The 16,567-nt window shown below is 38.3% G+C and overlaps 1 protein-coding gene across 4 annotated transcripts; it reads right to left on the bottom strand.

The window, feature by feature from the left end:
- Positions 1-2,175: 2,175 nt before the first annotated feature.
- Positions 2,176-15,199, bottom strand: LOC144441062 (LIM domain transcription factor LMO4.2-like). Of its 4 annotated transcripts, none has more exons than XM_078130581.1 (4): positions 14,757-15,199; positions 13,889-14,114; positions 8,641-8,878; positions 2,176-2,613 (listed from the first exon to the last, which is right to left on the bottom strand). In XM_078130581.1, the coding sequence occupies exons 1-4, from the start codon at positions 14,791-14,793 to the stop codon at positions 2,605-2,607; spliced, it is 510 nt and encodes a 169-aa protein (XP_077986707.1). In that variant the 5' UTR covers positions 14,794-15,199; the 3' UTR covers positions 2,176-2,604. The 4 variants fall into 4 exon arrangements, with proteins under 4 accessions (XP_077986707.1, XP_077986708.1, XP_077986706.1 ...); XM_078130582.1 differs by lacking the exon at positions 14,757-15,199 and adding an exon at positions 14,482-14,595; XM_078130580.1 differs by lacking the exon at positions 14,757-15,199 and adding an exon at positions 14,299-14,431.
- Between the last annotated feature and the right edge of the window lie 1,368 nt (positions 15,200-16,567).

Raw genomic sequence — 16,567 nt, 5'->3', positions numbered from 1 at the left:
AAAAATGTGCTGGTAGGATCATGGTTGTATTTGTAATAGCACTGCAATCTAGTAAGATTAAACACAAAATATCCAGGTATTGAGTTCATGACAATATTTTGTTGCGTGTACCAACACAATACACATTGTGTAATACTTCGATTGCCGAGAGAAAATCCCTTCTCTTTGAGCAAGGCTCAATCGAGCAGCGAGTGATTCGCCATGTGAGATATCCCTTAATGTGTGTTCCACTTAATCGCATTGAATGTTTAAGGAGGCCCCTCACTAATCTGGCCATTATTAGGATTCTATAAGTCTGACCCATTAGCAGTGTATTAGCACTGAAATTCTTGCTATGAAGTCCGTCATTACCGGGTGCTAAGTGCGATAACTAGAACATATGAGAACAAACAGCATACAGCGAGTGTGAGAAAGAAAATATCACAGACTCAATACGAGATGGGGTCCAAGATAGATTTAAATCTTTTAATACTTTTTTTGTGTAAGTATCACTGATTGCTAGGACTTCAATCAAGTTTTGGAGCACTCGGGAAAATAATTTCAATCGTAAATCGACCGTTCTCCCATTATGCGTACTCTCTATTGACAACGTACATAATCGTTAGACACAACCCTGTGGTAAGTGTAACGCGTGTGGTTGTGATTTAAACAAAACTCGCTGAAAATTGCACCGCCAAATTACGTATTAACGAGATGTAAACACAATGTTCGATCCCAGAGACAGCTGAACTATAGAAAATAGGATTTGAACTGTATACATGGTATAATGGAGGGAAATAGTGAGTAATAACAATCAATAACAGAAACCATCATTGTCTGATAAGTGACGTCAGAATACAGCGTACTTCATATTGATAGAGAATTGGCGGTTTTTATACAAAAAATATAAATATATCATTCAAAAAAATATGAAGAGAACCGCCTTTCACTGGCAGGAATGCAATGTTGACTTAGGTATAATGTGCAATTTTAAAATTGGGTCGGAGTTCTATTACCATCCGAGGTGTTGTGTTTCAATGCCACGTATTACAATTTAGGACTATTACAAATATGGCTATTAATATGCGAGTCCACAAAAGGATTTATTAATACTACACAAATACGATCTAAAACGGTAATGTACATGTTTCACCTCTGGCACAGTTTTGTGCAAGTTATAATAATACGTGAACATATCCCGAGTCTCAAAAATAAGTAGCGTGTAGCCAGTGAGACTGGGCATAGGAGGCGTGGGTAGCCACGTCATTTTATCACAGTGACTATAGCTAACCTAGAAGTATATATAACGAAAGTTAAATTGAATACTATGGTTTACCAACACAGATGAATTTCCATTTGAAGATAGAAGTATACATGTACAGGGTAAGCGCTAATCGGAGAGTTCGATATTACACGTGCATGTACACCGGGGGGGGGGGGGTTCGACATTACACGTGCGTGTATACGGGGGGGGGGGTTCGACATTACACATGCGTGTACATAATAAATATTTCAATAAAACACATTGAAAAAAAGAAGTTGAATTCACTTGTTTTTTTAATGACAAATACGCTGAAAATGACATAGAAGAAAAAACGAACTGGAGATGTATATGTAAGATGGTGTTTGGCTTAGAGTGACTATGTGTCAAGAATTTCATAATCTTTGAAAGTAATGTGACCAACAACACCACTATAATGGTGGCTAACAGAAATAACGACTTGTACCACTAGATAGGTTTATCTGTACATAGAAAACATCGACAAATAAGCAGGTTCTAGCACATGGTATAATTAAAGGCAGTCTGTAAACAAACCCCTGGTATATTCATCATAAAATAACACGAAAATTGTAATTCGTGAAGGCGGTATATTATGAAAAGAAAGCTTTTTAGCGATTGTCATCCGGGGTCAAAGGTCATAGCAACACCGGGACACTAACTGCTTCGGTTGGTTGGGTCAACATAAATACGTCATTTGACCTTTTTGGCTTGTAAAAACTCAGTTATCATACACTGTTTATACACAGTGAGTCCACAATTGCACTTATTCCTAAATGTCATCTCAAATCATAATTTTACAAAACAATTTACCTCTACATTTGTATGCATTATTCTTCAAGAAGTAACGAAATAGTTAACCCCCCATCCCCCCCCCCCCATATATCAAGAAGTAACGAAATAGTTAAACCCCCCATATCAAGAAAAAACGGTCAGTAAAGCAATCCACGAGTCTGATCCGTAGACGAACGTTGAAAACAGACACTGGAAAAAAGCACTTGTAAAATGGTAACTAAAACATCGGAGTTTTGAAACATTCCCGTTTAAATATAATTGAGTTACGCCCAGCAATAAAACTATTTACAGTGTTAAATAATACATGATTTTGGAGTTCATATCCCCAGTTTCAATTTGTCCTTCAGTTATTTTCTCAATACAGATATCAGCAGTAGTAGTCAAAAAAGTCTTTTATCTTTGTAGTCCGTGATTTCTGCACAGAGGTGTATATACTGGTAAAAACGTCCATTGCACGAGCTGCACACTGTGCTAATATGACTGCATTATTCCAAGGTGTTGAAACCGAACTCTGCGGGACTTTGAAATCTTCTGTCATGCTTTGACCCCATTTAGCACACCTGTGGATGCCAATAGATAAAAAAGAGTAAATTAATATTTGTTCTGTCTGATCACAATCAGATATCCACCTGTTGACAATCAGCAACTTTTACATAAGACACATCGGGTTAACTTGCTGTGTGTTTACTTGTCAAGCTTATCATGGGAGGACCACCTTAGTAACACAATGCGCATACCAAATTGGGACATACTTGGCACTGTAATCCAATTAACGACGTTCAATAATAACTTAAGTATCGTGATAAGCGAGAAGTAATTAAGGCGGGTCTGACCTTATTAGATTTTCTATTTTCCAGTCACCAATGTGATAAATGTACTTCGGCTAACAGGATATTTAATATCCGCCATGTTTAGTGTAATGGAAATTCTGACTCTTAATAATAGGCCTGTTGTTCCGCGGTTTAATTATCTCTCAAGTAATAATGTAAATTAACCCGACTACTTTATTAATAGTGCTTCGTACAGCGAAGCTTCAGACACTATAGTTGTCTTTCCACCAAGGAAAATTACAGCTCTTCGACAACACACACCCGAATGGCGTTTCTTCTTTTTCTAATTATTTTACCGTTTGTAATAGTAATAATTCCAGCAATGATCGGTTGTGCGATTTTGTGATAGTATCCCCTCCCCTGTAACCTATAAAATAGCGTGGTATGTCCGTAACGTTTGACAAGACAATACAAATTTTCTGTAAATTCCTACATTTGATATTAAAATAAATATTCTAATTGGACAGTTATGTTTGTTTTACGCTGTCGTTTTTACGAGCCAAACCACGATTACACCCCAATAATATGCTATATAAGTAACATGATATTGATGGTAGGTTTAATAATGTATGTATTTTTTCATTCCACAATTGCTTTGCAATTTTGAATGCATACACTAATTGGATTCCATATAACCGTATGTCGTAATTAACTTTCTCTTCACCAATGGCACTGTATACAAACTATATATCTATATCACGATGGGATGGAATGAAATTGAATAACTTTAAACTTCAATATATAATATACAGGCCAATTATCGAACTGTGCTCTACAGTTGACAAGGTTTTTATCAAACCAGTTTGCTTAGGCCTTTTGTCATGACGATCTCGTTATTGGAAAACGATTTATTTTTTAGTAACAGTGGGGGTATACCCTACCCTTTTTTTCAATGAGTAAATATTTAATTAGTGACACACAGCCATCTGGGATTTAGACATGATGAGAATAGAATAACATCTGCACACACCATACGTTCCCGTCAATTTTAGTGTTAAATAGTTTCAATTCTTTTTTTTTCAATTTTATTTTTTTTCTGAAACTCAACACCCTTTCTATTCATATCATATCATATCTTATTGAAATTCCAATTGACATTTTTTCATCAGTGAAAGTTAATGGCGTCTATAAAACTCCAAAGTGTTGAGATATGGAAATCATAACGAACACATGTTCATGTGTACACTCAATAGTTTGTTTATTTGGTATACGGAGACCCAATTGCAAGCAATTCAAATCGGACTTCAGCTCACGAACTCAAACAAACAAAAAACCGGCTCAATTTGGTCCGTTAGGAATTAGGCGTCGCGGTATGACATATGCTTTGAACGCAACTTCAGTTGTTTAGGAGAAGCCAGCCTTCCAATTCCGTCGACAGACAACAAAGCGTCAAATTTAATCACTTTCTGCGGGCATGTTTTATGATACCAGTCTTTTCATTAGTGGGTAGGCGTTCTCATTCCAAGTTAATTTTGAATAGTAAATAGTACCCCCACAACAACGACCCTCTCTTTGTAAACAAAGACTGAGCCAAACCCAGCCTCCAATACTCCTGTAGTCTTCATCAATAAAAACTTTGGTGTCGTGTTCTTTGTGGGCCACAAAGATTCCACGGCTTATTAAATTGTGGAAATAACAAAGAAGTTTTCTGTTAATTAAATCGTAAAGCGTCCTTGTACATTTCAACTTTAATTATATATTGCCATGCGTTGGCTGCCATGCCGGTGGAAACAGTCCTAAAAACTTGACCAAAAGGCGAACGGTTCACCCAATGAGGCATTTTTATTGTAGCATAACGTTCATGTATTAGTTATTAGCGACATTTTCTTGCACGCTGGCAGTTGGAAAAAATCGCTAAATCCTCCGCATTGTATATGTACAGCTGTATGCCGTAATGTTATATTCATATGACGAAATTAAAACCGGTGTTCCCGACGAGCAATATGGTTGTCTTGAAAGACACTATTTACAGCATCTAATTAATTAGCAAGTACTTTGTTAAATTAATAGATCGGTTTTATAAATTGCCAATCAGATGCAATTGTAGAAGTCCCAATACCAATTAACCTCTGTAAATTGGAAGTTTAATAGAAATGCTTTAATGAGAGACGTTCGTCTGTATATACACGAATACATCATGTAGTTATTTTCAACGCCAGGAAATGGTTTTCACTTAGAACAGGGGTATTTTTCTCCTTCAAAAAGACTCATCAAGTGACATCTTAATCGAATTAGGTCTCTCTTTGACTATTTACACGAGAGCGTGAGACCGCCATCTGAGATGGGACACAATTGGAAATCAGACGACGAAGTGATAGAATTGCAAACTATGGCAGCTGAAAAGGAAGTCATCAGACGTGGACGCAGATCATCTCCAGCGGCGAAATATTTCCCAATTCATTTTCCGACTGGAAATTAATTTGCCTGAAAGATGGTTTAAACAAATACGGGTCTGATTAGGGTTCTAATGGATTCTCTTTGTATGGACATGGGTATGTGCGCAGAACTCATCACAAGGAGGAAATAGAAGTGTTTATTTTTATGACTAGTGATTCTCAATATTGGCTGTTCCAGCAAGCATGGAATTTTTCATTTTCTATTACTTCATTTGGTAAATACGTTCTCCTTCTAACAGAGATGATTCCCATTTCCGCCCACTTTGTACTCTAGAAATTAATCAAGCGGGGATCATATTTGGTTTTCTTGTTCTTGCACCTGCCCACGGGGAGTACTCAGATACGCAGAACAGTCGCTCGCAATCTAGGCCGACACTGTCCCAGTGTGATACATGCTCCAGTAGAAATAATGAATTTCTAAATTGAAATTGTAGTCATAAATAGAGTTCCAATTAACGTGCGTATGCTAGCCTACACGAGTATCGTTCTCTTGTGACATCTCACTGCATGATCTCATATACTAGAACGTAAATTGGCAGCGCCGTTTTATATCGTCTGCAACCAGTTTTCCCGCCAGCAATTTCAGATTAATTCAGGAATTTCTTAAATTTTGATCTGAAATGATGGCCAATTTCAGCTACGACCATAAAACTGCAATAACGGTAATAGAAAATACTTCAATTAAAATGAGAGCAATGTGTGCATGTAAGTGAGCGATCCCAGTTGAGCAGAAAAAAACTTTTCACAATTTGGTTGTATTGTACCATTAATTAGGAGTGTCAGTGTAAAACAAAGCTGTAAGCTATTGATAGCTCTTGACATTCACTTCGATTAAAATCAGGTGTGATACAGAAAAGAGTTTTCAACCGAGCCTCGGAGACTGTAATTGCCATTGCCATGTTTGCTTCGACTTTATTCATAATCTCCCAAATCGATACCATGGAATCCTTATGATCTCAACACATCACTTTTTGCTATTGTTTCAATTTGAATACGGAAATGGAAAAGTTACAGCTTGTATATGTTCCTATTGACGACACAAGACGTTATCAACATACGCACAATCGCTATTACCGAGATCAAAATGCGTGATATGAACGTCAAATTAAACTTCTGTTCCTTTCCATTCCCAGCCATATTTATGATTAAATTTCCCATTCACTTGTCCAGTAGAAATTGTGAATTTTCACTCAATTGAACAGACGCAAATAATAGAATACGGGCACCAATTTTCCGAGATCGCTCTAATCAAAATCTACTGGTATGAAGTTTTGATTGACAGCCGTGAACGACTTGCGTGCAAAATTAATTAAAGAACTTTATTGGAAATACACTATATTGGAGGTGACTTATCTAATTTATTTGGTTCGTAATATGCTTGGTAATATTGAACATATTTTGTCCTATTAAGTTTGACAAGGCCCGTTAAATTAAAACTGTCATATTGAGAGACATGGATAATAGGCAGTGTTTATGGTTTCTTTATATTTGGCTTGATCATGCTATCACCCTACACCGCCATTTAACCTTATACAGTCTGTCATTTTAAAATTAAAACAGCTCAATCACTGAGCTGCTGTTTAGAAACGATCAATGCAATCTACAAACACGTAGTAGTTGCTGTGGTCAGTGCTACTTGCGAACTATGTTAACGTGGTATGTTGACAGTCCACCGTTGCTTGTGTGCATTTATGCCATGTATTGACGCACACATGCAGTTGTAAGGCCACACTTACAGGCATACAAGAGACACCGAAACACATACATACATACATACATACATACATACATACATACATACATACATTGTACATACATACATACATACATACATACATACATACATACACACATACACAGTGTTTGTGTGTCTGTCAGTGTGTGTGTGCGTGTGTCTGTCTGTCAGTGTATTACATGTGTACACATACACCCTAAACATCAATGTTCGTGACACTTGCTTCCATTATAGACCCTATGCTTCCATCATAGACCCTATGCGTCCATATATTTACAAGTCGTAAGTTTTTCCTTGTCAAATAACCCAAATGCTTCACAACCTTATCTTGGAACTCGATCAAATTGTCACCCAGAATCACAAACAATCTCTGAATTTACAACGAGCCGATGAAACTTTTAATTTACAAAGGGTGTCCATTGGCAAATAAATAATGTTTAACTAAGCGACATAAGCAAACCAAATTTAGATTGCACACAGCGATGTCACCTACAAGGTTACTAAGTATGTTAATTCTGCCAAGGTCATGTTTACCAATGACAGACAGACATGCATGCATACATAGCACGTGAAATGGCAATCGTAACCCGTCTTCTCCGATCGTTGAAGTTACCCTCATTTAAATACACACACACACACACACACTAATCAGTTTCATTTGAACATATAGCATAAACAGTGAATAATAACAATATAATATAATATATATAATTCTTTCACGTGTTGACGTTGAAAAGTTACGTGTGTTGTGGCTAGTCACCAGCCTTACAGTTATATGTCTCGGAGAATATAATTTCAAATTGAAATTTTAATGAAATTCGTGGAAGTTGTTCAAATATTGTCAAATTTCAAACAATACGGCATTCATGGACTTTGTTTGAGGAAACCGTTAATTTGCATGATGACTATGTTTTAAGTATTCGTAGTCCAAAATTACTGGTACCTAGCTAGTGCTGCTATATGATCAACCCACTCACCATGGTTAGTGCACATTTTGACCTTTTTAGTGCCTATGGGTAGAAGGTTTCTAAACTAAACTCTTCAACGTTTTCCTCGGACAAGCTTTTACGCAGATGAAGTCCAACACAAAATGTGACAAATTACTGGAAAAGACTTCGTTTCAGTCCCGTTATATAATCCCCATATTCTCCCATTTCATATCTATCTATCTATCTATCTATCTATCTATCTATCTATCTATCTATCTATCTATAAATCTATCTATCTATCTATCTATAAATCTATCTATCTATCTATCTATCTATCCATCCATCCATCCATCCATCCATCTATCTATCCATCCATCCATCCATCCATCTACCTACCTACCTTCCTACCTTCCTACCTACCCACCCATCTACCTACCTACCTGTCTGTCTGTCTCACTGACTATCTACCTGTCTATCCATCCATCTATACATCTATCTATAAATTTATTGCATACTTTAAATCTATTCACTTATCTATTTACCCATGTATCTATTATTGACCTATAGATCTAGTTACGTATCTATCTACGACCTATATCCATACATCTATCACACCCAATACTTCTCTCTTCAGCCCACATTGTCTGTTCCCTCTCTGTCTCTCTCTCCATATACATTAATATATTACAGTTCTTACCTTATTTCGTGCCCTGATTCCTGTATTGTTATTGGCTTTGAGTAATTTCTGATGGTCAGTCTCACAGAACAAACTTCCGTTGACTAAAAGAAACCTGTCCCCTGGGACCAGCTGATGATGACAAGAACTGCACGCAAAACATTTCAGGTGATAAACATTGCCCTGTGCCCTCATTACGAACTCACTGGCTGGTATTGACTGTCCACACGCGCTACAGGCCCCTGTGTTTCCGAAAAGTCTGAAGACCAAAACATAAACATGGAGTAAGTTACAGCTCCACGAACTTAACTAATATAACATGACAACACAAACGTGGAGAGTTCGAGCTGTATTGCATGAAGACCACGAATGTACACTCTGCAGTGGATTGTTAACGCTATACTGCATGAAGACCACGAATGTACACTCTGCAGTGGATTGTTAACGCTATACTGCATGAAGACCACGAATGTACACTCTGCAGTGGATTGTTAACGCTATACTGCATGAACTACGACGGAGGTATTCTCAACAAGTTTCCCTAACATACACAGCATGTAAAACTCTAATAATTGCAATTTAATAATCCATGTTACGACGTCTGTGTAACAGAAGTGAAATGAAGGAGGGAGGTGGGGGGGGGGGGGCACGATCAATATATCAACATCAATAGTGGACTATGATATATCATCAAATTAATTTTCGAACTGTTAAGTCCAAGGTACAATAAATATAGTAGGTTTTTATTTATCAATAAATTAATGTGTATTTTTAAATCCCGTACAACATGCACAGTGCTTTATGATGTGGTGTTTATGTTTAGTATAGATGTGCGTTATGTAACTTGCCAATCTGATTCCTAACAGCTATAACCTGTTGTTTCCGATGTAGAACGTGAAAACGTAAGGCTAGTCACATGAAGTTCAAGTTAACAGTCAGCATTCTTAGTTGATGTCTCGTGTTCTTGGCCTTGACATTCGCGTTCAACGATAGAACAGATTAAAACAGGTTACATTCTGGGTCACATCGTATGTCATTGTGCAAGTAATTGCATTGGTCTCAGCGAATAACCCCAGACAGAATTTTAGAATTTTACGATATAAAAGTGGGTTCTTTATTTTATTCAAGACAAAGGCCTCTTCCTTCTGGTTTCTTACGTATGGTCTTTTATTTAATTTGAAAACTGATGATCCATTTTCAAATTTAGCAATTACAAATTAGTAGGAAATTGTTGTAAATAAAGTTGGCAAAACAAACTAGTTCTGTAGCTTTTATTAAATTTAAATGTTGTTGCTAGTTGTTGCAATCACTGTATGAGTGAAAATAAACGTGTGAGACTGTACGTCAGCGTGGATCTAGTTTCAAGCTTTTTTGGAACGATTAGTACAGTAATGCAACAGAATTTGAACTCCCGAGCGAGTCTAACACCTGACAGTTGCGACATTAGTTTTGCCTGATGGATATTTGTTTGGTCCGCTATTACGCAGAGTTGAGATGATATCTACTAGGCACTTGTGCGAAATTGGTTTCAATTTAAGTCACAACTCTTGTAAAAGACAATCTAGCGATAAGTGCAGTCCATTATGAGCACTGCGATACAACTCTAGGATGTTTACAGTATCTACGTTCAGTTCTTGTAACGTGGAATTATAATAGCACGTCAAATTTGGACTTAATTCCCTTCGAGTGCTAGCCTTTTTACGAAGTAGGGCGAGCCACCCACAGGCTGTCTAGCCCGACGAGAGCTTTCCAAGTGAAATGTTGCAGACGTGCAATTCACTAAATTCAAAGCGGCTATTTTCACTCCCGAGTTCAATACACGCAATATTAAAAGGTTTTAATGGTTTAAAATTAACTGCCCAATAATACTATCTAAACGTAATTTAGTTAACTGTATATTACAGTAACACAATGGAACACATTAAGACGCGGCAGCTCGGATCGAATTTGTCTGTCAACAACATCTAATCCGGATCGCTGCATTGTTCGCGGCTTTGTGAAGAGTTTTTCAGAAAACAAGACAAGTGCTCGACGATTGTGTGTGGGTGAAGAGGGGTTGTCCCACGAATCAATACATGGCAATTGGGACCAAATTTGTGTTAAATTAGTGGGGATATCACTGTCTCATAATTGCGACTCAAAATGGAGGATTGTAGTGAAGTATACCACCGCGGCAACTGAACATACGATCTGGTGATATATCATACAACACCGCATAATGGTGCCATGCATGGTTAGCTTGATCGTCCAAGTCGTGTGATGTCTCAATTAACCCCTTCGAGAATTCAATAGCACTCAAATCGGCTGGTCTCTACGCCAGTAAAGACCACCGTAATGACAACTTAAGATCTAAGTCGATTTACTTAAGTTGCAGGTACTCACTTGGACCTGTTGATGAAAGCAATCTGCCTCTTTCAGACAACACATGGAGTCGTACAACTGGGTGATAAAGTGTCGAATTGACTCCTATGGGAATGTCAAATAAAGTACACACAAATCTTCGCGAGCCAATGTCGTTGGTAATGAAAACAACCTTCAATTTTTCGACATTACATAAATCCATGACAACGTAGTTTACGAGTAATAATTGAGAGAGTTGTAGCCTAAAACGTGTACAGTCGTTCTCGGTGTCCGTACACTGTACAAAGGTACACCCGTACATGTCGTACAGGTTGATAACTTATGAGACGTGCGTACAGGTATTGCAAATACTGAGAATTCATCAATATATGTTGTCTTTCAATTTTATTTCATATGCAAAATATTCGTCTCCTCGGGAAGTTTTCGAGGCCGATCAAGAGTTGTTGTTGACTTTTGCAGTATTTGTTAATTTACTACAGCAACATTTTTGATATTCTCATGATTCACTATGAATGTAAAACTTGGCATCTAAGATAGAAATTGACCAACACTGTGTACGATACTTGGCGTACTTCACCAGTGCATGGTTAACATTCACTATAATACTTCGGTAATCCTAAAACACAGAATACGATTTCGCTCCTCACACTAGATGAATATGGAAACGCGTACCTTAAAATGCAGTCTTTGATGACGTAGTACACACAATTACTTCCTTAGTGTTGACACATGGTGTTGTATTCCTCAGTGTGTGCTATACCATTGCAATATTTATTGCATCAATTTAAAACGGGGACATTTCTTCTAAATGCTCAATTGAACGAGAAAAAAATCGAGCAGTTTTTCTTCATGTAGAAACTGTACGAGGTGTCACCTTGGGTCGGCCCCTTACACGCCTGACACAACTACATGTACGATTAACCATTATTGCTTTTTATTCTCCCCAGTTCATTTCATAAGACTTAGACATCATACGTTCACTCCATATGTTTTAATCCACGCTGAGTCTATATATATTAATGACATAGGAAATTAACTTTAATACTTTTTCATTACACGAGCTGGAAAAGTAGTTTTACGAGGCGGTTCGGCTAGTCATTTTTCACCCATGCATTGTCATGTCATTTCTGCTTAAGCCGAGAAACCCGACAACTGTAGGCTAAATGAAAAATCGTGTCGTCTCGCTGTGGACATTGTTGGTTACAATGGGCTAACGAGTTCCTGCGTATTTTCTGTTCATTAGTAGATTCACAGTGAGGTTCGGCTCATTCTTTATTTATCTGAGAACCGAAAAACTGCATTACGGAATACTAATAGTTGAGTCGGGGTTAAACACAAGTAAGTAATGTCCCTTCTGCAAACACTACAGCGTTTACTAAGATTTAATGAGCCCTCTAACGTGTATTACCATAGCGAGCTGGGCTTTAATGATTCTGTGGTCTCTAAGGACGGGAGATGGAATTCTACAATATCGCCAAGTGTTGTGTTGATAAAAGCCGATCTGGAAGAGATAGGAATGGCTGAGCTAAGTCTTCCGAGACCCAGTAATGGGCTGAATGGGATCAAACGCGGTCTACTCGCCGATGATATATTATGCTTCTATAACTCCTCATCATACAAAAATCGTAGGATTTCATCACAGAGGAAAATCACTATTCCCCTATCCGTGTATATTTCAGACATATTACCCCACAATGATAAATCGTTTGGCAGGTGGGGGGAGTCCATTTCACATTATCATATATATTGAAACTTATATGTGAAGGCAGAAATTATCACAGAAGGACTAGTGATTTTAGTACAGAAATATCCTATTGGGATTTGACTGTGTACTGTGCATGTGATTGTCGTGCAGGAACAAATGTTACATTAATTCTACATAAATATCACTAATGCAAACTTCATTTAGGAGCATTATTGGAAAGCTATTAAAGGAGATACCTTTGTTCAATAATATATTTGCATAGTCATATAAAACAGTGATGGTTGGTCTAAGTGCATACTCGAAGACTTGAGGTGTCGCCAGGTAGGCATTTTCTCTGCTGTACTTAAAGTACACTTCTCTGCGACCACTTTCCTATACCAGTGATTAGCCCCGTTTACGTTTGCTTCGATTGAATCTAGTAAACGTGTACACCATTCACAATGAGTGCCGACTCTTGAATTCAATAAATGTGTAATACAGGCCCGTAATAGCAATTATAATTCTTAGGGCTAATATAGAACCCTTTTGCGCACGCGCAATGACAACTGGCTCAATACACACTAAATGCTTACAAGTACTGTTCCTACTTCCATTGGACGAGCTAAATTTAATTTGCACGCCATTACAGGCACCACTGCTTGGCCGGGGGTGATTTCCTTTTAAGTTACACGTTTGGCCTTCCATATTCAGATAATTTGTTTGAGCAAAAACCCCGATAAAAGCGGTCAGAAACGAGATCTCGGCTGATGAGTGTAACAGACTGCATTAGGAATTATTGTCATTGACATGCCCGTTTGTTTTCCATCTAACTCACGGTAAATGGAATCCAATAAAAGCGTAATAAGTACCTCAACAAAAACAGTGGTATTAGCTCTGAAGGGTTGAAGCTGACAGCAGATACGAATGCTTTCTAAAGTTCAAACATTCAGCAGGCCTTCTGTGGGCTAGTACAGTAAACATGAGTCAATGTACCTCTCCAGGCGTACAATAGATTCCATTTCGACGAGAAGAGTTCGTAGTCTGTCAATCAGGCATGCATTCGGATCGTAATTGGGCAGCTTTGAAAACAAGCCGAACGGCCGTGATGGACGGGTAAATGGAAGCTGTACTGTGCAGGCAATTATGCATCAGACAACCAACACGCGTACAGCCGCACGACTTTTACGTTAATTAAGTCATTAAGGAAAATGCAATTGCACTCACCTTAAATAGTCCTTTTTACATAGGATCATTCCGCCTTTTGAAAAACATGACGGCCCTAATTCACCCAGTTGCGCCCCACAACACGTACACTTTAAACAGCCGGTGTGCCAATATCTGTCCAGGGCATGGAGCAAAAACCTATCGCTGATTTTTAAACAACATCCAGCACAGGACCTCAGGTTGGTAGTATTGTTGTTTTGTGTTGTTGACTGTTGCTGCATTGTGGCTGCAATGAAAAAAAATTATGTATATGAAAATACCCCCAAAATGAGACAATAATAAAACGAGCCATAAATACTTTCAGTTGTGGATGGAGGAAGGGAGTGGAACTGGAAGTATTTTTATAGCAGTAATTTTATGGCAGCGTGTCACTGTAAATGGTTTGAATATATACATCGCAATGACCGTACAAACAATCAGCTCGAGCGGGGTAATGCTGGGTGTGCTGTCAAATGAGAGTCTGCGGTCTCGGTAGGGCGACCACCCCGGTGTTTTCATGGTTATTTCACCGTCTGAGGACAGGCGGAATGTTTGGAAAGACAGTCGTGTTTCTTCCGAGCTGTCAACAACGATGTAATGTATTCAATTCGAACCGTTATGCTAGGTAGTAGGATCCCTCTGAACGGCTGAGGTCACGCATTACTAAGTGCAGTCTCAACGCAGCTGTTGGCTTAATCACTCAACTAGACCGCCTTTACCGCCAAACAACACAGTACAGCCGAGCTCAAAACATCCCTATCACAGAAATACACTGTAGAACCACGTTAGATAATAACAACACGACGCACCCCTCAGTATCGGTGAGAACTGCTCACGGATTTCGATGAAAACATGAAAACAGGCTCTGTTTGCACAATACTATACTTACCCGTTACGGCGTCGAACTGAGCGTTTTTACTATCCATTCAGGGATGTTTAAATATCCTGACTACCGTTATATCCCCAACACAATAATAGTTCGTTAGTGGTAATTCTTTTGTGATACAGTTATGGAACAGCGCTGTGTACAACCATTCCACGATCTTTAGCAACTCAGCTCCGTGTATATGCAACTACAATGGCTACGTGTTTCCAACAGTCAGGTTGACCGCGATCGGCTCAGCACTATGTCGACACCTAAAGAGACGACGTTCAAGATTCCCCTTGTCTGTTACACTGTTCCTGGGCGACACGACGTATTACATGGAGTTGATTACGTTCACCAGACGATGGAGGGGAGGCTTGTTAGCGGTACAGTTGTAGTGTCAAAACTGAGCCTTTTGCCAGTATTGAACCTTGGTTGAATGAGACTTAATGATTACCAACAGCGAATCAAATTACAGAATACTTAATGACTGTGTCAGCTGAAACCAACATGTGTACTGCAGAGAAAAGAGCGCCAACAATAGTCAGACGACAACCCTAGCCACCTTGTTAGTAATTAAAATCCCACCATTATTTTCCGGGGTTCCCGACATTGCTGTAAGGGTTTTCGTCGGAATATCGAGTTCCTCACAGATAAAATCAATCAAAATCCTTCATTTCGTGATTATAAATTGATGATTTCCTGATTGGTTCATCTGAATGCGTAGGTAAAGACAGAAAAACACGATATACATGTAACATATTCACCTCTTTAAAAATGGTTTGTCCCGACATATTAAGTTGTAATAAAGTATACATAATTAAAGAGATAATCTCTAGTCACGTGATATGGACGTAATTACTTTTTCGTTGTCAACTTATTTGATTACAATGTACTGGCTGTGTTCACCCATAAAAAGTCGGTAACAACACAGCTGTGTTAAGACCTCACTTTGTCGTCAAATCCAGTGCACTGCTATCATGTCAACCTGTCACTTACGTGTTTATGAAACCCATCCAGTAGGTTTTTTCTCTCTCTCTACCCCTGACGATTCTACACACACACACACACACACACACACACGCACGCGTCATTTATAGAGTTGTACACCTTGTCGCATAGCTAAGTAGCCCTTGACAATGACCATGATCTACTGATATCTAAGGCATGCGTAAAGTTTGATTAAGAATGCTCTTATCTAATCATTCTAATACAGATAGTCCTACCTTTAAGATATGCAAAAATAGAGATAAGTGTGACCCGTCATATCAGACGGCGTAAAAGAAACTAGATTTGTAGCGGACTGTTTTCAAGAAACTGTTCAGACAGGGTCATTTTATCACATCATTATGAAACATATTCGATGACAAAGCTTATATCAATGTTTCTTGACTAAAATAAGCTTGATTTTGCCAAAATATCACGTGTATTCAAATATTTTGGCGGTAGAGTGCCTGACTCTATAAGGGCTCATGGTTTGTACGTAATGTGATGCACCTACACAGAAAAAAAGGGATCGTTGTCAAATAAAGTAAGCATATCTTCCTATTGACGTGCCCTATAATTCATCTTCTCTTCGACTTATCTACGCTTCACTGACTCGTTTTACAAAAAAAAAACCTTTCATATGCATATACTTGTTTCAGTGCGTAAGTTTAACTTAGGTCCTTGGTATTTCACGTTTGGGTTTTCTCCAGGCTACTGTGCTTGTCTGGCTCTTCAATCATCGCTCTTGTCATGCACGTAACAGATCTAGAGCACATGCAGTTGTTCTCACTTGTTTACAAAAAAATAATAACCTACAGTTTAGATGTTGCGGGTGGGTGGGGGTGGGT

This window comes from Glandiceps talaboti, chromosome 10 (genome assembly GCF_964340395.1).
Source record: "Glandiceps talaboti chromosome 10, keGlaTala1.1, whole genome shotgun sequence".
NCBI lineage: Eukaryota > Metazoa > Hemichordata > Enteropneusta > Spengelidae > Glandiceps > Glandiceps talaboti.
The sequence above is the reverse complement of the archived record's forward strand: the minus strand, read 5'-3'. Positions and strand labels throughout refer to the sequence as shown.